The sequence below is a fragment of the Engraulis encrasicolus genome, chromosome 13 (genome assembly GCF_034702125.1).
Source record: "Engraulis encrasicolus isolate BLACKSEA-1 chromosome 13, IST_EnEncr_1.0, whole genome shotgun sequence".
In the NCBI taxonomy this organism is placed as follows: Eukaryota; Metazoa; Chordata; class Actinopteri; order Clupeiformes; family Engraulidae; genus Engraulis; species Engraulis encrasicolus.
Genome location: NC_085869.1, coordinates 27,136,964 through 27,157,123, shown reverse-complemented (window position 1 = coordinate 27,157,123; position 20,160 = coordinate 27,136,964). Strand labels below are relative to the sequence as shown.

The 20,160-nt window shown below is 45.9% G+C and overlaps 1 protein-coding gene across 1 annotated transcript; it reads left to right on the top strand.

Annotated features, from left to right (window-relative positions):
• The first annotated feature begins 1,774 nt into the window (after window positions 1-1,774).
• klhl41a (kelch-like family member 41a) lies at window positions 1,775-18,739 on the top strand. The gene is made up of 9 exons (XM_063213581.1): window positions 1,775-2,890; window positions 3,288-3,377; window positions 6,280-6,732; window positions 7,805-8,302; window positions 11,040-11,197; window positions 12,194-12,301; window positions 13,071-13,256; window positions 13,725-13,871; window positions 18,127-18,739. Exons 1-9 carry the CDS (start codon window positions 2,780-2,782, stop codon window positions 18,239-18,241), a joined length of 1,866 nt encoding a protein of 621 aa, XP_063069651.1. The 5' UTR covers window positions 1,775-2,779; the 3' UTR covers window positions 18,242-18,739.
• Window positions 18,740-20,160: the final 1,421 nt, after the last annotated feature.

Sequence of the window (20,160 nt, the reverse complement as noted above, 5' to 3'; positions counted from 1 at the left end):
AAGTCAAGAGTTAAAAGTTAACACTAAAATCTAGTGGAAACATGTTTTTAGAATAGTGTTGAATTAAGACTACAACATCAAGGGTGTGATTTGTGGGGGGATGGGGTGGGGGGTGGGGGGGATTGTCCCCTCTTCTGGTTTTGATATTGTCACTTTTTCAACAGGATTTTAATCATAGTTGAATGTAACTCTATTGATATTGCTTGAAATACAACATCTATTGTGTAACCCTGCCCCTCATTCTATTCCACCTCCCCAGCTCATTTTCCAATGAATTACTCATTTAAGTTAACAACCTGTTAACAATGGTGAATAGTGCTGCTTTAATTGTGTTCTCAAAGACCCCAGTCACAACTAGCAGATGTAGTGACTACTGTCCTCTAGATGCTACAAATATGCAGTGCAGGGCTTACACAGGGCTCTCTCACCGTGGCAACAGGGCTCTCTCACCATGGCAACAGGGCTCTCTCACCGTGACAACAGGAGTCTCATCTCCACATGCCATGGCTGAAGCACATAGCAGTGTTTTTGGCCCCTGACACACACACACACACACACACACACACACACACACACACACACACACACACACACACACACACACACACACACACACACACACACACACACACACACACACACACACACACACACACACACAGGTCTGTCACAACCAGATACAGTAAGTAAACTAGGCAATTTCCTAGGGCCCCCAGACCTGCGTAATGGTTATGTACTTGTATTTAAAACGATAGCAATGACAACTTTGTGACTGAGGCAACACCAGTAAATGTAATGACCAGAAAGTGCAATGATACTGCTCTGATCAAAATCTCTCTGGATGCCCTGCCGAGGCTCTAATGGTGGGGCATTGGGCCACTGCGCCGGAGACCCGGGTTTGACTCCGGTCCTGGTCCTCTGCCGACCCTTCCCCATCTCTCTCTCCCACTCGCTTCCTGTCCATATCCTCACTGTCTATTCACACAAATAAAGGCAAAAGGCTGCAATATACTGTATATACTGTATATATATATTTTTTTTTGTAAATCTCTCTGGAGCCTCAAGTCTTGCGTTGTCTAGGGCCCCCACTCACTCACATAGTGACGTAAAGGGCATTTAAAGCAAATGTGTGCCCAAGGGAATGCGCCCTGTCATAAATACACACACACACACACACACAAACACATAAACACACACACACACACACACACACACACACACACACACACACACACACACACACAGTGACTGACTAAAGCCCAGCAGTTGTTTCTTTCACTCTGAGACAGCTGTCTTGTCTATCTGTCTGTCCCGATCTGTCCTGTCCCAGTGTGTGTTTTCGGATTCGGCTGCGTTGAATTCCTGCTGGCTGTGATGGGACTACTAAATTTAGAGACCTGTGAGTTCAGTTAGTAGGCGATGGTTCGGGGCCATCCCAATGCCAAATGCCCAATGCCTCCCCCACCCCCCCCACCACAGACATACTCCAGCTTCCAGCAGTGTTGCCAGATTGAGTGGTTTCCCGCTCAATTGGGCTGCTTAGGATGGTCGTCTGCGGATAAAACGGCATTTGGGCGGGTTTTTTCTGCGAATGTATGGCCATAGAAATCAATGGAATTTTGTTCAAATTGGGCAGGATTTAATTATTCCAGGTGGGTTTTTGAGCATTTTTTACACCAGAAATCATCAGTGTCATCTGGCAACCCTGGCTTCCAGCCTCCTCCCTCCTCTCCCACTCTCATCAAACCTGACCAGAGCAGAGCAGAGAGCCATCAGAACAGATCCAGAAATTCAATACAGCCAGATCAGAACACCTAGACCAGAACAGAACACTCTAAAACACTATCAGACTAACTAGAAAATACTAGAACATCATCTGTGTAGAAAATACTAGAACATCATCGGAGTAGAAAAGGCTAGAACATCATCTGAGTAGAAAAGCCCAGAGCAGTAGTGGGTTGGATAAGACCACAACAAGACAGGACCGGATTGGATCGGAGCTGGACGCCACCAGAGCAGGTGATCACGCTGCCACAGTACAGTTCCTCTGCCTCCTCTTTCCAGTCTATTCAAGAGACCCATTGAGAGAACACTCTCTCCAGGGAAGGCCGGCTGTTAGGTCTCACCCACTGAACTTCAGAGGGAGGCAACGACTTCAACAGACACACACACATTGCTACTTTCTGCTGGACCCTGCAGCCAACCCTGCCTCCCCTCCAAACTCTTTCCATTGCACCGAGAGCAAGTCTCTTCAGACGTTCTTGTGACAAACACCTTTTGTGTTGGTGGAGGTGCCGTGGTTGTTACTGGATATACAACACAAGAATAAGAACAACACAAGGGTCTTCTCAACAACTTCTCAACAACAACTCTTGTTTCCTGTTGGAGTGGTGGAGTTACTGGATCTTGTATCTTGGCTCTTAAGAAAGAACGCAAAACCACCGCAATTTTAAAAAAAGTAAGCAAAAGTACTCAAGTTCAAACAGTACAGAGCCTGCTACCTTTTTTTTCTCCCAGCAAAGGTGACTTCTATGAGCGACTGATCTTCCTGTCTTGTGATCCACCAATTCACAGCTGGTTGGATCAAAGTTGTGTCAGGATCCTTACCCTTACTTTTACTTTACTGACAACGCTGGCACACAACACACAACACACAAAACACCATCATCATTTTGAAATTAGGCTCTCTTCAACTGCGCCGAATACCCATCTCCTCTAGTGGTGGTTCTGGTGGACACAATCAACACTCGCTCGACACAATCACACACACACAGGAGACATGGAGCCGAGCAGCATCCGCGAGGACCTGCGTCTGTACCAGAGCACGCTGCTGCAAGACGGCCTGAAGGAGCTGCTGAACGAGAACAAGTTTGTGGACTGCGTGCTGAAGGTGTAGTATGCATCAATTTAAGTCAACGTTTAAAAGAGCAATTTTTCATAGCTATGAAAATGAAAATATGTTGTGATGATCTGTTTATTTGTTTTTTTGTTTTGTTTTGTTTTTTTGTTTTGCTGTGTTTCTTTTGATTAGTTTATTCTATTTGCAACTATATATGGACATTAGTAACTTATATGGCATAGTCTTAAAGTATGGAAGTGCGTACTACACATTTTGAGTTATATTTTTGATTTTATGGGGGTGGGAGTAAATAAGCAATGGCTTCATCCCACTCCTTTTCAGTTACACACACACAAAAAGAAAATGATGGTACTTGTATTTATTTAATTGGTTGCTTATTTTCTTGTGTACATCTGAAATAAATCAAATCAAATCTAATGAAATCAAGGTGGGCGAGCGCAGCCTGCCCTGCCATCGACTCATCATGGCCGCATGCAGCCCCTACTTCAGAGAGCTCTTCTTCGGCACCGAGGAAGAGGTCAGTACACACTACACTACACACTTTTCAAAAGTTTTTTTATATGTATTTTTTTAGGGCTTTTTTGGCCTTTTTTTGAAAGGACAGTGGAGGTGAGACAGGGAAGGACAGTAGAGGAGGGACAGGAAACGAGAGGGGAGAGAGAGACGGGGGAAGGACTGGTAATGACCCGGGACAGAATCAAACCCAGGTTGCTGGCGCAGTAACCCAGTGCCCTACCGCTAGGCCACAGCAGGGCCTTTCTTAAGGTTAACTACCATAGTACTACACTACTATGACATAACACAGGGTCAGCTTTAGCCATGCACTACGACTTGTTCATTGCCATTCTGGTTACAGCTAATTGATATCACCATGTCAGAGTCTTTATGGCACTTTTAACCAATCCAGTTTTAAAGGCATCGCCCCTTAATGCACACTGTTCCACCTGTGGAACGCTGTAGTAGTCATTGGCCATTGCCATTCTGGTAACACCAAGTTTATAATGCAGTGTCCTATACAGAATCTGATAGACAGGGTTGGGCTGAGGGGACATGGCCATGGTCTGTATCGGTCTTTACATTGTCCAAACCTGACTGTAAAAAGTGTATGTAATTCCTGGGCTCGGAAAGTGGACGTGGCACCCAAACTTTCTTTCAGATGGCATCAAACAGCAGTTATTACTTGAATAATGTGTATGTATGTGAATAATAATCCAAATAGAAGGGGGTCACCAGGGGAGGGTGTGTGAATTGACATGGAATCACTCCAGTTTGAACCCTTGGCACAGAGCCTATGGTATTACCTTAGGGCCTACTGTCACCAAAATTGTAATGGCTATGTCTTAATCCGGCTCTTTGTGCTGTCATAGCAATGTTGTTATGATGTAGTTGAGTATTCTCAGCAAATAGTGAATAGACCTGCAGAATCTGCAGTAAGAAGCTACTCTCCAAGGGTTTAAAGGGGCATTCCACCGGTGGAGACATGAATATGTTACTGAAAGTGGGTCATATTTATAGTAGAATAGTAACATACATTTCTAATTTGGTGCCTTCTTGGCCAAGAAAAGGCAGAAAATGACTTTTTAGTGCTTGTGGATTTGTGACAACAATCCCCATAATGCACTGCAATGCTCAAGTTCCACAGGCCACACCCAGTTATTTGGGACTCTATGCATCATCCCTCCCTCAGCTTGCAGCAGGTGCATCACAGTGGGACAGACATCACTGGAAAGGAGAAGATGGAGCACACTGCAGCTTAGTTTTCAAGACTTTATTTTGTGCACACACGCGACCAACGTTTCTGTGTTGCTACACCTTCTTCAGAGTCAAATGATAGCAAGAGAGAGACACACATTTCAAGACTTGACATTCACAGGTGATCCTACTTGGTTTGGCTAAATTGGTCTGATCTCATTACAGGTAATTGACCCCACCCCCCAACACCAGGACAAGATTGTAGACAATTAGACAGCTTGCCAACTTCCCAAAACAAAATAAAAAAGTGAAAAAAACAATACACAAAGAACATTGTCAATAAAACCACAGCTACAATTATTAGAAGACCACAGCCGCGATGCTGGAACAATTTGTTACAGAGAGCAAGACATATTGTGTTCCTCATTTATGCCCTGAGGCTCCACTGAAGTATGAATCCAAAATGCCTTTCTACGAAGCCTCTCTGTCTAATTGTCTGCAATCTTGTCCTGGTGTTGGGGGGTGGGGTCAATTACCTGCAATGAGATGAGACCAATTTAGCCAAACCAAGTGGGATCACCTGTGAATGTCAAGTCTTGAAATATGTGTCTCTCTCTTGCTATCATTTGACTCTGAAGAGGGTGTAGCAACACCAAAACGTTGGTCGGGTGTGTGCACAAAATAAAGTCTTGAAAACTAAGCTGCAGTGTGCTCCAGCTTCTCCTTTCCAGCTATGCAAGTGACTTACTGGCAGTGTTGCCAGATGAGGCTGATGATTTCCAGCCCAAAAAATGCTCAAAACCCGCCTGGAAGCACTAAATCCCGCCCAATTCTATTGATGTCGATGGGAAAGATTGGGCAAGTTTTCCTGTAAAATACCATTTTAATCCGCAGACGGCCATCCCAAGCAGCCCAATTGGGTGGGAAACAGCCCAATCTGGCAACACTGCTTACTGGAGCCTCAATGCCAGTGATTTCAAAAGCACTGGGACACTGATCTGTGATAGGTCTGTTATAGCATTAGGTCCAACCCCCTATGGGCGGGGTTGAAAAGGTGGGAAAAAGGCTTGTAGTCTCAGGAGAAATCCACCTCTCTTACACTTCCTCTGTCGATGATGCAAAATGACCATTTTTACATCATTGACGGAGGAAGTGTTAAGAGATGAATGCGGATTTCTCCTATCTCAGGGGGAATTGAGAGATTTTTGCAAGACCATTCAAAAGTATGACTGGGTGTCTAGCAATGGAAAGCCTAATGCAAAATGGGTGGAGTGTCCCTTTAAATTAACTTCAGATAACATTTGGTCCCACTCAAAAACAGTGTTAATGTTACTCTTTGGGCAGTGTAACATTTCAGAGTTCAGATTCTACTCAATATTGTGTAAATATTAAAAGCACCAAGGAGGAGGTCAGTATCCCAGCCAGCCTGGCAAGCCTGACTACAGAGTTACAAGAAACGTATAGCCTGGCACTGCACCATTGGGGAAGCTTTACATTACATTATACAGTAGTAGTTTACAGTTTTTAAAACACTTTTTTATATGTTTGTGCTGTGTTGCTTTTCATGTCATTATACTGTGCGTAATGACAATAAAGGCTTTCTATTCTATGCTTTTCTATTCTGTCTTGTCTTGTCTTGTCTTGTCTTGTCTTCTCTTCTCTTCTCTTCTCTTCTATCGTCTCCTGTCCTGCTCTGTTCTGTTCTATTCTGTTCTATCCTATTCTAGGAGAAGAACAAGGACAAGTCGAAGGTGAGAGAGGTGGTGTTGGAGAACACGGACGCCTCGGTCATGGACATGATCATCAAGTACCTGTACTCGGCCGACATCGACATCACGGAGGAGAACGTGCAGGAGGTCTTCACGGTGGCCACGCGCTTCCAGATCCCGTCCGTCTTCACCGTCTGCGCCAACTACCTGATGAAGCAGCTGAGCCCCGTCAACTGCCTGTCCATCTACCGCATGGGGCTGGTGCTGAGCTGCCCGCGGCTGGCGGTGGCGGCGCGCGACTACGTGTGCGCGCGCTTCGAGACGATGTGCCAGGAGAGCGAGTTCCTGGAGCTGGCCGCGCACGAGCTGTTCGCCATCATCGGCGTGGACGGGCTCAACGTGGAGCGGGAGGAGCTGGTGTTCGAGACCGTGATGCGCTGGGTGCGCAAGAACAAGGAGCACCGCCTGAAGGTTTGTAGCAAAACAACTGGTAACAATGTAGAGTAAACTGGTCCACTTCGGAAAGACTAGGCCAGGGATGACTGGAGCACTCAGATACTTTTTAGTATTTTATTGTGGTGAAAACATAATGACTGATGTTTCGACGCTGTGTGCATGTGGTCTGACTCTGAAGAAGACGCACACAGCGTTGAAACGTCAGTCATTATGTTTTCACCACAATAAAATACTAAAAAGTATCTGAGTGCTCCAGTCATCCCTGGCCTAGTCTTTCCGAAGTGGACCAGTTTACTCTACATTGTATACCGTCCTGGACTCGACGCACCAAGAAGGTTAGAGCGCAAGTGACTTCCCTTTTACAACTGGTAACACTTTAGAATGGAGTTCACTGGTTAGGCTGTATACGTGACTTGTAATAAGACATAAGAGTCTACTAGGTCCTTATTACAATCAATCAATACAATTTAACATCAGTAATAAAGGCCTTATTGGCTATGAACAAGAATTTTGTAGAACCTCTAAGTCTTTCACCTAGCCAGCCAGCCAACATAAATAAGACACCCCTATTTAAAGTATTTTGGGGCTTTTCAGCCTTTATTGGTTTCTGTGAGACAGGATAGTGAAGGAGAGACAGGAAGTGAGCTGGGAGAGAGAGATGGAGGACCGGTACAGGACCCGGACCGGGAATCGAACCCAGGTCGACCGAGTGGTAAACGTGTGCCCTACCATATCAGCCACGGTAGGGCCAGAAGACACCCCTATTTAACCATTTCCCTCCTCCTCAGTCAATGGAGTGAGCTTCCTTGGTGTGTGAGGTGTCTGGTCTGGCGGTTTGCCCTTGTCCATTGCTTCCTCCTTTTCCGTTGTATGCATCTTGATGTAGTGGTTGTAGTGGTTTCGGTCTTGTGACTGACCACCAAGTAGATACAAAGAATGAGTTTCTCCTGATCTATTACAGAAAAGCTTACACACACAAATATTTTACTATAATAGGGACTTCCCCTTCCCCTTTCCCCAATTGTATGACATAGAATTTTGGTACATTCAGAAAAGCTAAGACGAAAACCAAAAATTTCTCCGACAGGTGCTTGGCGACGCCCTGGACCACGTGCGCTTCCGCCTCATGCCTGAGAAGTACATCAAGGAGAAGGTGGAGAAGGACGACCTGATCAAGGCCGACCCCGAGCTCGTCAAGATGGTCAAGGCCGTCAAGGACGCCTTCGCCGGCAAGATGCCCGAAAAGAAGAAGACGACGAAGGACCAGAAGGGGCAGGCGAAGGGGAAGGGGAAGGAAGGAGAGGGTGGCGAAGAAGAGGAGGCGGAGGACGACGGGTTGCCGGGATACCTGAACGACACGAAGCGTATCGGCATGTTCTCCAAGGAGCTGATCCTGATGATCAGCGACACGGCCGCCGTGACCTATGACTCAGAGGACAACGAGTGCTCGCTGGCCGCCATGTCCGAGCAGATCCCACGCAACCACGTCAGCATCGTCTCCGCCAAGAACCAGCTGTACGTGCTCGGGGGCCTGTTCATGGACGAGGACAACAAGGAGACGCCACTGCAGTGCTACCTCTATCAGGTACGTACGTCACACCAAAGACACTCTCCACTACTGCAATGCTACCTCTATCAGGTACATACGTCACACCAAAGACACTCTCCACTACTGCAATACTACCTCTATCAGGTACGTACGTCACACCAAAGACACTGTCCACTACTGCAATGCTACCTCTATCAGGTACATACGTCACACCAAAGACACTCTCCACTACTGCAATGCTGCCTCTATCAGGTACATACGTCACACCAAAGACACTCTCCACTACCGCAATGCTACCTCTATCAGGTACGTCACACCAAATACACTCTCCACTATTGCAATGCTACCTCTATCAGGTACGTCACACCAAAGACACTCTCCACTACCGCAATGCTACGTCACATCAAAAGTACTCCACTACTGCAGTGCCACGACCATCAGGTAGCCTGATAGGCCAGACCATTCATTTTGAATGACTTCGTAATACACAAATGGTCTGATATGCTTCTTTGAGGAGGGTTTAGTCGTCCAGTAGACGGACGGCCAAATTGGGCCAATAAATCAATGCACTTGAGCGCATAACTATTTACGTCATGAATGTCAATTATCAGCGATTGGTCCACTCATTCCAAACCAGAGCTCACTCCTCCCACCTAAGCGCCCCAGGGCATCGAGGAGCCAGACCAAAAATGAATTTCCGAAGTAATTAATGTGGTCTGGTGAAACCAGGATAACCATCAGGTACATCACACTAAAGAAAGACACTCTCCACTACTCTTTGACTATGTGCTGCGATCAGCAGGGCCGTGCAAAGGCCTTAAGGGCCGTACACACACGTCGCTACTAGTTACTCGCTCAGCGAATGAAGTCAATAGAATGTCGATGTGTTCCAGCGAGACTCGCAGGCAAGTAGGCGAGTACTGTACAAGCGATGCGATGTGGGCGGATCCCGAGTTGAAAATATTTTAACTTCGAGCGAGGCGAGTAAGCGAATAACCAATTGGAATGCAGAGTTTGGTACTTCTCGCCTGTTCATTGGCAGTTAAAGCCGCGGGAACTTTCAGCGAATGTTCCATGAAAGAGTAGCGAGTAGGCGAGCAAGCGAAAAGCTAGCTTTGTGTGTGTACGCCGCTTTAAGGAGGGGCAGGGGCTCAGGTCTAGCCTGGCTTTCACGTAGACCAAATCTTAGATGAGCCCAAACGGAATCAGAAATTTCACAGCCTGTCCAATCAGAATCGTGGGGCAGGATCGAGGGGCGGGGTATATACAAGTCAGTGGTTGAAGTAGTACGTGATTCAAAAAGACACACGTGAATTCTCCAATCAGGTTCGAGCTGTTTTGAACACACCCACGCCTTTCCAGAGCTCAGCAAGTGACAATGTTCCAGAAAACTAGGTTAGCTCAGGTCTTCAAAGGGGCAAATATTTAAAAAAAACAAAATAACACATCAACTGTATTCGAAAGTAGATTTTTAATTACATCCTGAAAAACCCTACATAGTCTCAGTCCATTTACGTCTAATTTAAAAATAATAATAATAATCAAAAACCCAAAAAGGTCAAAGAGGACTCGGGAAAACACCAAAAAGGCAGCGGCTAAAGCTCCTCTAGCACCCCTTCTTTACACGTGCCTGACTTTAAGCCATGTCAAGCAGGATTAATGGTGAAGGTCTATATCTGTTACTTAGCTTCATTGTCCTGGGGTCCGTTTCTCGAAAGCGTCTTTGCTAACGTCGTTAGCAAAGTCCTTCGTACGAACGACTCAACTCTCTCTCGACAGCGACGCTCACCACTAAATCCAAGGGAACGGTAAGACGGTCTTAAGACGGTTAGCAACGACAAGAATCGAGAAACAGACCCCTGGTTGGACAAATGACTCTCTGCTACTCCATTACAATTATTATCAGTTATGTCCAGCAAGATTTCTGGTAGAGCTCTATATCAGCTGTCGATACGGTAACTTCATTGTCTTAGTTTGTCAGCTGAATGTGTGCCAGTCACAGGCAACTATGGTAGCTATCAGGTTTCTCCCTATATACTGTAGTTGTAGTAGTAGGGAAGCGTAGTAGTAGCAGTACTAGTAGTAAGATCAACAGTAGTACAATAGCAGTAGTGGTAGTACTAGTAAGAGTAACAGTAGTACAATTTAAGACACACACTCACAGTCACTGCCACTTGTTAGCTGACAATCAAATGTACAAGTAATAGTTTAATAATCTTGCCAGGTCGTTCTGGCTGTCTGCACGCACCACATGTTAAATATAGCCCACTCACTGGCCAACACCTGATTTAGTACAACATGCTGCCTGGACATGTCATGAAGAATCACTGCTGCTGGGCAGTAGTGATGAACACTGGACTGTAACGTTATTGTCGTCAATAGGGTTGTGCTTAAAGCAAGATATATATTTACTTCTAATGATGCCATACTATGCCAATATAATCACATGTAACACAACTCTTATGAACTTTATACCTCGCTCAAATGCTCAGGAGAGGACTTTAACAATGACGGGTTCATAAAGCACCAAAGCAGACAGGTGATCATTGTAACTGCAGATCCGATCTGCATCTGAGATCTGATATTAATGAGGTCACAGTGGATATAGTATATAATAATAATAATAATAATAATAATAATAATAATAATAATAATAATAATAATTATTATTATTATTATTATTATTATTATAATAATAATACTAACAATAATAATAATGTACGTGTATCTGGTATATATATGATATTTACCGAAGTGGGATTGTCTCTTTCAGCTGGACCCCATCGCTTCTGATTGGATAGCTCGCCCCCCTATGCCCTCCCCTCGATGCCTATTCGCCGTGGGGGAGTGTGACAACTTCCTGTTCGCTATTGGTGGCAAGGACCTGCAGAGCAGAGAGTGCTTGGACTCAGTGATGTGCTTCGACACAGAGTAAGACTGACAACAGATTATTTATGGACACCTTATTGCAGAACATTACTATGTTGTTATTAATAGTTATTGGCAATGGTACTAACTTCCTATGAGTAAGCAAGGGGAACTCGCACAATACTAACTTCCTATGCAGTATTAGTTTCTTTGAATTACAACAATCAGACAATATCATATATCTTGTTCATCATTTGTCGCCGCCTATGTTTGCATTGTTTATCATCAGTAGGCCTAAATGCTCATTAAAGTTACGTATCTACAATGTTCAGAGAGAGGTGTTTGATAAGTGAAGATGAGCACAGGCAGACACAAGCAGATAAGATAAGGCAGCGAACACTAGTGGATGTAGACATATTCACTTAAGAGATAATTATGTTATACCAATAAATATAGACTATATAAATAATGAATGAGCCCACAATGAAAGAAGTGTAACTAATACTTAACAAATGCATTTACAAATGTCTCACAGGGATTTGTTACAGTATTACCGCATATTTCCATTTTAAGTTGTTCTAGGCCTATATAGTCTACGTTACCGTTTACACATCATGTGTGGCTAATTGGTGATGATTAAGAAAATGATGACTCCAGGCTCTTCTATTAGATGATTTACCTCTTAACTTAACCTGGTTCACTCCTCAACCAGCTTCTTATTTAGTATAGAGGCCCCTGGTGTGCTGTCTAAACCAGTGTTTCTCAAACTTTCTCAGACCAAGGACCACTTTCTACCCCCAAAAATGTTCAGGGACCACCTGTCAACTGAATTGACAGTTGACGGTTGCTAATTTCACACTGCGAATTTTGATGCAAATCACTTACTTTTTCACAGTACAAGCCCCTCTTATAGTGGTGAAAATATGACTTCAGCTATATTAAGCTTTGTAATACTGTTAGAAATATAGCCTACTGCTAACTTGTCTTTGAAAAGTAGAAATCCCCTCCCCGGACCACACTTTGAGAATCACTGGTCTAATCTCATTTGTCCTCCTGCAGTAAGCTGAAGTGGATTGAGGGCAAGAAGCAGCCCCTGCGGACCCACGGCCACTGTGCCGTCTCCCAGTACGGCATGATCTACTCCATCGGAGGACAAACAGAGGACGAGTAAGTGACTCTTTGAGGAGGAGTAAATTAGGCTAAATTAATGTTTTAGGATAGTTTTTTTTTCTTTTTTTTCGCAACGCAGGGCTCTAATTTTAATGACATTTCGTGGGGTTGTTGGAAATGACAAAAGGAAAAAGTGATTACATTTTTGTCAGGATCCGGATCACAATCTGGATCCAGGATTTAAAAAAATGTTTTCTTCACCATTGTGGGATAGTGCGAATTTTGACAGTTTCAAAATGTTATGATTTTGATGAATTTTGTGTTGTTGGAAATTACAAAAGGAACAAGTGATTACATTTTGGTGGTCAAATGTTCTATTAAACAGCTTCCTTGGCGGAGGTCTGCACTGAAGAAGGTGGATCTAACAAGAAGCGTCATTTTGTTTCTTTTCCGGTATCCTCTTTATGTCGGGTGAACGCCCCTTTAGGAGACCTTCGGTTAGGAGACCTTCGGAGTCCTGAGGTTGAGAATCAATGAAGTCCTCTAGCGCTGTAGATGGCGGTAGCGCACGTCTTGCGCAAACACCTCAAAAAGAGAAGAAGTAGTAGGGGACAACGCCCCCTTAGGAGACCCAACTTGAGCACACGCTTTTGCATTGAGTGGGCGTGTTTTGCGATATCTTGGTTTGATTCAGTATTTTTGTCTGCAGTCTCTGAGTTTATTTCTAGTTATTATGATTTAGTTGAGTCTTTTCAGCAAATAGCGAATGAGCCCAGTAAGCGGCGGGCCCAAAGCTAAATCCCGCTGTCTCTCTCTGTCTCAACAGCACGTACCTCAACAAGATGTTTGTGTACAACCATAAGAAGGCGGAGTGGAAGGAGGTGGCGGCCATGAAGACCCCGAGGGCCATGTTCGGGGCCGGCGTGCACAAGGGCAAGATCATTGTGGTGGGCGGAGTCAACGACACAGGCCTCCTCAGCTCCTGCGAGGCCTACGACTTCGGAACTAACAAGTAGGCTACTTGGCGCCTCCCCCATTTGCTAAAACTGATCAGTCCATCAGAACCCCACCCCCCACATACAGTATTACTGAACAAATCAAAGTTAATGTCACTCAACTGACACACTTAATCTTTTTTTGAACAAACGCCCCCTTGGCCTCATCACAACCTTCCCAACGCCCCCTTGACCTCATCATAAGTCAAACGCCCCACCCCCCCCTTAGTATTAAAAAATGAATGCCCCCCCCTGGGGGGGGGAATTGCCACCCCTGTTGAGAAACACCACTCTAGAAGATATTACTGAATAAAATGTTGAACAGGCATTGGTCAAAGTCAGTCTGTCACTCTTGATCTCAGGGTTTTGCTTTTTGAAGTCTGGATTGACCACTTTGATGAATGCATTATGAATATTAACAACAACTGCCATAATCATTACTTAAATATAATGTTAATAAAAATCAATGCATCACTCTTGACCAGGTGGGAGGAGTTCCCAGAGTTTCCTCAGGAGCGCAGCTCCCTGAACGTGGTGAGCAGCGGGGGGTCCCTGTTCACCGTGGGGGGGTTCACCTTGCTGGAGACCGACAACAAGGAGGTCGCCCCCACCGAGATCGCAGACATCTGGCAGTACGTTGCCATTTTCAGTTTTTTCAAAATACTATTAATATTATTAGTAATAGTACGTATTATTATTTTTTAACCAAGTCTCCTGATTTATTTTTTCTCTGTATTCAAGTCAAGTCAAGTCAAGTAGGTTTTATTGTCAATTTCTTTACATGCACTGGTCATACAAAGAATTTGAAATTACATTTCTTGCTTTCCCATACAGACATAGACTAATTAAGGTAAGGACATAGACAGTATAGACATAGACAGTACTTATACATGGACTTAAGACAGTATGGACATAGACAGTGCTCATACAGACATTTAAAGTGCAAGACTGGACAACAGAAGACTTGTAGAGGACATACATTAAGAGGTATTTGTTGTGTTTTTGTGCTTTTCCTAAAAAAAAGTCCTTTATAGCGTTCTGACATGGTAATAGTAGCATTTTGAAGAAAATAAATATAAAAAAGGTCTGTCAAGTACACCAGCAGCAGTGTGTGTGTGTGTGTGTGTGTGTGTGTGTGTGTGTGTGTGTGTGTGTGTGTGTATGTGTTTAGTGCAGGTAGAAGGTGCGGTGTGCGTCTTGTGTGTGTGTTCGTGTGTTTGTGTGTGTGTGTGTGTGTGTGTGTGTGTGTGTGTGTGTGTGTGTGTGTGTGTGTGTGTGTGTGTGTGTGTGTGTGTGTGTGTGTGTGTGTGTGTGTCAGTGTGTGTATGTTTGGGTTTAGTGCAGAAAGTGCAGTGTGCTTGTGTGTGTGTGTGTGTGTGTGTGTGTGTGTGTGTGTGTGAGTGTGTGTGTGTGTGTGTGTGTGTGTGTGTGTGTGTGTGTGTGTGTGTGTGTGTGTGTGTGTGTGTGTGTGTGTGTGTGTGTGTGTGTGTGTGTGCATGTTTTGAGTTAGTGCAGGTTGAAAGTTCAGTCACAAGTATAGTAGTGCAGGTGGAATGTTCAGTCGCAGATATGGTGGTGGGGGATGGGGGGGGGGGGGTTGTCAGTGGCCTTGCTGGCTAGAGGCTGACAGTGGGGGGGGGGGGGGGGGGGGGGGGTTGTCAGTGGCCTTGCTGGCTAGAGGCTGACAGTGGAGGGAGAGTGGGTTGAGTGTTCAGCATCTTGATCGCTTGGTGCATTGTGCTGCTCGCCAGCCGGGTGGTACGGGAACGGAGGCGCCTGTACCTCTTTCCAGAGGGCAGGAGGCTGAACAGTTTGTGTGCAGGGTGGCTTGTGTCTTTGATGATCATCAGTGCTTTCCGGGTGAGGCGTGTGGTGTAAATGTCCTGCAGGGAGGGGAGTGGTACTCCAATGATCTTCTTCGCTGTGTTCACAACACGCTGGAGTGTCTTCCTGTTTTTCTCCGTGCAGCTTCCTCCCCACACTGTGATGCAGTTGGACACGACGCTCTCTATGGTTCCTCTGTAGAATGTTGTCATGATGGAGGGTGTAGCACTTGCCTTCTTTAGTTTGCGCAGGAAGTAGAGACGCTGATGGGCCTTCTTCGCCAGTGATGTAGTGTTGGTGGTCCAAGAGAGGTCGTCGCTGATGTGCACTCCAAGGAACTTGGTGCTGCTCACTCTCTCCACAGCATCGCCGTCGATGGTCAGTGGTGGCAGTTGTTTTTGGACCCTTTGGAAGTTGACAACAATCTCCTTGGTCTTGTTGACATTCAGCAGGAGGTTGTTGTCTTTGCACCATCTGGCCAGCAGGTCTACTTCTTCTCTGTAGTGAGTCTCATCGCCCTTGGTGATGAGGCCCACCAGTGTTGTATCATCCGCAAACTTCACTAGATGGTTAGTGCTGTGGGTCGTTGTGCAGTCGTGTGTCAGCAGCGTGAACAGCAGGGGGCTGAGAACACAACCTTGCGGAGCCCCCGTGCTCAGGGTCAGGGTGCTCGAGGTGTTGTTCCCTACCCGTACTGCTTGTGGTCTTTGCATCAGGAAGTCCAGCAGCCAGTTGCAGAGGGAGGTGCTGAAACCTAGTTTGTCCAGTTTTCTGATGAGTTGTTGTGGTATTATGGTATTGAATGCTGAACTGAAGTCAATGAACAGCATTCTCACATATGAGTCTTTATTGTCCAAGTGGGTGAGGGCTGGATGGAGGGCAGAGCAAATTGCATCCTCCGTGGATCGCTTGGCTCGGTATGCGAACTGGTAGGGGTCTAGGGTGGGGGGTAGGGTGGCTTTGATGTGTGACAGGACTAGCCGTTCGAAGCACTTCATGATTATGGGCGTCAGTGCTACAGGACGGTAGTCATTGAAGCATGATGGTGATGATTTCTTCGGCACAGGTATGATGGTAGCAGCTTTGAAAAGTGATGGGATGACTGCTTGCTCCAGAGAGATGTTAAAGATGTCTGTGAAGACATCCTTCAGCTCTTCTGCACAATCCTTCAACACTCGGCCTGGTATGTTGTCTGGGCCAGCTGCTTTGCGTGGGTTGATGGTGGCCAGTGTCCTCTTAACACTGGCAGAGGACAGGTAAAGGGGTTGATCATGGGGGGGGGGGGAGTTTTCTGTGGGTGAGTGTCATTTTGTGCTTCAAAGCGGGCAAAGAAACTGTTCAGGTCGTTTAGCAGAGAGGTGTTGTTGTCACAGCTTCGTGGTGCAGGCTTATAGTCCGTGATGGCCTGTATGCCCTGCCACAGGCTCTGTGCATCTCTGCTGTCTTTGAAGTGTGTTGTTATTTTGTCTGAGTATTCCTTTTTTGCTTTCCTGATGCCCTGGGACAGGTTAGCCCTTGCTGTCTTTAGGCCAGCTACGTCTCCTGCTCTGAAGGCTTTGTCTCTGGCCCTCAGCAGTCGGTGAACGTCTCCTGTGAACCATGGCTTCTGGTTGGCCCTGGTAGTGATGTGTTTTATTTCTGTAACATCATCGATGCATTTTGTGATGTAGGAGGTCACGGTGTCTGTGTACTCCTCAATGTCAATGTGATTGCTGTGGGTGGCAGTTGTTTTGAAAATGTCCCAGTCTGTGGTTTCAAAGCAGTCCTGAAGTCGTGAGATGGCTCCCTCAGGCCATTTTCTCACCTCCTTCTGAACTGGTTTGGTGAGTTTTGCCTTTTGTCTGTAAGCTGGCAGTAGCAGAATTGTCGTGTGGTCTGATGATCCAATGTGGGGGATGGGCTTTGCCTTGTATGCTCTCTTCTGATTTGTGTAAACGAGGTCCAGGGTGTTTTGTTCTCTTGTTGGGAAGTTGACATGTTGATGAAATTTTGGAAGTACTGTTTTGAGATTTCCGTGGTTGAAATCTCCTAGTACCACTGTGAAGGCATCTGGGTGTGCATCTTGTTGTTCACTGATGCCCCGATGCAGCTCGTTCAGTGCCTCGCTTTTGACGCCATTGTTGTTGCTGGGTGGGAGGTAGACGGCGACTAATAGGATAGCGGATATTTCTCTGGGGTAGATAGAAGGGTCGGCACTTGATAATCATGAACTCCACTCGTGGAGAGCAGTGCCTCTGTACTACCGTAGCATTATTGCACCAAGCATCATGTGTGTAGACACATATTCCTCCTCCTCGTTTTTTCTCTGCAAGGGCTCTGTCCGCTCGGTGGCAATTTAGTTGTTCCAGATGTAAAGCCGAATCGGGTATGCCGTCGTTCAGCCATGATTCGGTGAACACCGTAACGCAGCAGTTCCTCACGGTTTTGTTCGCTGATCTTAGTAGCCGTATGTCATCCATCTTATTGTCCAGAGATCTGACGTTTGCCAAGAGAATTGATGGTATTGCTGGACGAGTTGGGTTGGCTGCAAGCCGTGTCTCGACGCCACCTCGTTTGCCCCTTTTCCTAATTCTTCGGCGTCGGCATAGCGAGGCAGATGGGTCCGATGTAGTCCTATGCCGCCGGAGAATTCCTAGTTCTTCCAGGGTCTTCATTGGTACATCCAATACATTGCTTAAGTTGTCCATTCTTATCTGCAACAGCTGTTGCCGACTGTACGTGCGTTCCGACATATTTTCCGACAAATAAACACTGAGATAAACACAAATAAACAGAAATAAACACTGAAAGTTGGGAAAGCAAGGGGCTGCTGCAACCTACGTGCGCCGCCGCCGGAAGCTACAGCTTCAGTTTGTATTTCATTTTATAACATACTGAATGTAGAAGATTAGAACCCTTGGTGTATTTTTAGACACAGAGAAATAGCATTAAGTTCTGGAATGGAACCCACGTCCCTGGTGTAACAGTGTGGTACCTTTAGGCGCTAGAACCTCAGCCAAGGCCACATGAGGTGAGTTCTTCTGAGTGTGTCCTGTCTTCTTCCCCGTGTATGTTCTCCCGCAGGTACGAGGACGATAAGAAACAGTGGACGGGTCTGATCCGCGAGATGCGCTACGCGGCCTCGGGGGCCTCCTGTGTGTCCATGCGCCTCAACGCCGCCATGATGCCCAAACTTTAAAATTACACACGCTCACACCTCACACTTACTCACAACCTCACTACACACACACACGCTCACACTTACTCACAACCTCACTACACACACACACACGCTCACACACACCTCACACTTACTCACAACCTCACTACACACACACACACACGCTCACAACACACTCACACCTCACATTCACTCACTAAACACTGCCAGGATGCATAAACTCTAAACACACTCCTCACACACACACACACACACACTCACACACATGCTCACAACACACTCACAACCTCACACTCACTCACTACACACTGCCAGGATGCCCAAACTCTAAACACACTCCTCACACACACACACACACTCACACACATGCTCACAACACACTCACAACCTCACACTCACTCACTACACACTGCCAGTATGCCCAAACTCTAAACACACATATACTCACAGCACACGCACACACTAACAACTACCCCAATGCCCAAACTCTAAACACACTGTCACAACCTCACATTCACTCAACGTTCAACACTACCAAGAGGCCCAAAGTCCAGCCACACACTCTCTACCCCTCACTCAACGCTACCAGGATGTCAAACTCTACCCCCCGCACTGTCACAAACTCACACACACACAATCCTGCCAAGATTCCAACCCTTACCAAACTGCTTACTCACTAAACACCAGGATGCTCAAAACTCTAACCACACACGCTCACAACCTCACTCAGCCCTACCAGGAGGACGCCCAAACTCTACTCACAACCTCACTCAACCCTGCCAGGAGGACGCCCAAACTCTACTCACAACCTCACTCAACCCTGCCCAACCTCACTCAACCCTGTCACAACCTCACATTCACTCAATGCTTCCAGGATGCCCAGACTCTAAACCAGGGGTGTCAAACTCAAATTGACTGAGGGCCAAAATCAAAAACTGGAACGAAGTCGCTGGCCAAACTCAACAGTAAAAAATGGACTAAAATTGTGTGTACATGCACTTCATACTCAGTTCAATTTCGCATACACTCCTTCCCATCATATTTGTTAGTTAAAATGTATCTGCACATCCTGTGACACAGCAAATTTCATGTTCAAGTCATGTTACGCTATACATTAAGGTGTATGTGGGCCAACTGTATTACATTTGAAATGATCTCGCAGGCCGAATAAAATGGCTTCGCTGGCCAAATTTGGCCCCCAGGCCTGAGGTTGACATCCCTGATCTAAACTAACAGGCACCCAGCCTCCCACCCACACTCACTAAATACCAGCCAGGATGCTCAAACTCCACTCAGTCAACGCAAGGATGTCCAAACTCTAACCATGCACACACGGTAACACTTTACTTGACGCCGGTGTCATATGCATGTCATTACAGTGTCATAACAGTGTCGTGGCACAGTCATGCAGGTGTCATACACATTATGTCCATGTCATGAGCGTTTTATGACTGTTGGCCTGAAGTGACATTCGGTTATGACAAAGTTGTCTTTGTCATAACCGAATGTCACTTCAGGCCAACAGTCATACAATGTTTATGACATGGACATAATGTTTATGACTGTGTTATGACACTATTATGACATGCATATGTCACTGGCGTCAAGTAAAGTGTTACCCCACGCACTCTCATAACCTTACACTCACCTGACTCTAAACACACATACTCACTCATTCACTCACTACACTAGGGCTGGATTGGCCATCTGGCATAGTGGGCATTTCCTGGTGGGTCCCACACCCCTGTGGGCCCCTATTTTCAGAGATGTAAAAAAAAAAAAGGATACAAGATTTATAGGAAAAAAGAAAGGTTGCGGGGCCCACCGGTGTGTCATTTCTGCGCCATTAATTATGAGGGGCCCCTTTTAGCCAAAAGTGCCCGTGGCCTATTTCCCACTTCCCCTAGTGTGTGTCTGTACGCTCTGAATGTCCTGCC

Excerpts from the sequence above, each read along its gene's own strand:
- klhl41a (XM_063213581.1), top strand. The coding sequence starts at position 2,780 with ATGGAGCCGAGCAGCATCCGCGAGGACCTGCGTCTGTACCAGAGCACG. Across the intron at positions 2,891-3,287 it reads TTGTGGACTGCGTGCTGAAG|GTGGGCGAGCGCAGCCTGCC; the intron begins GTGTAGTATGCA and ends AATGAAATCAAG. Across the intron at positions 11,198-12,193 it reads GTGATGTGCTTCGACACAGA|TAAGCTGAAGTGGATTGAGG; the intron begins GTAAGACTGACA and ends GTCCTCCTGCAG.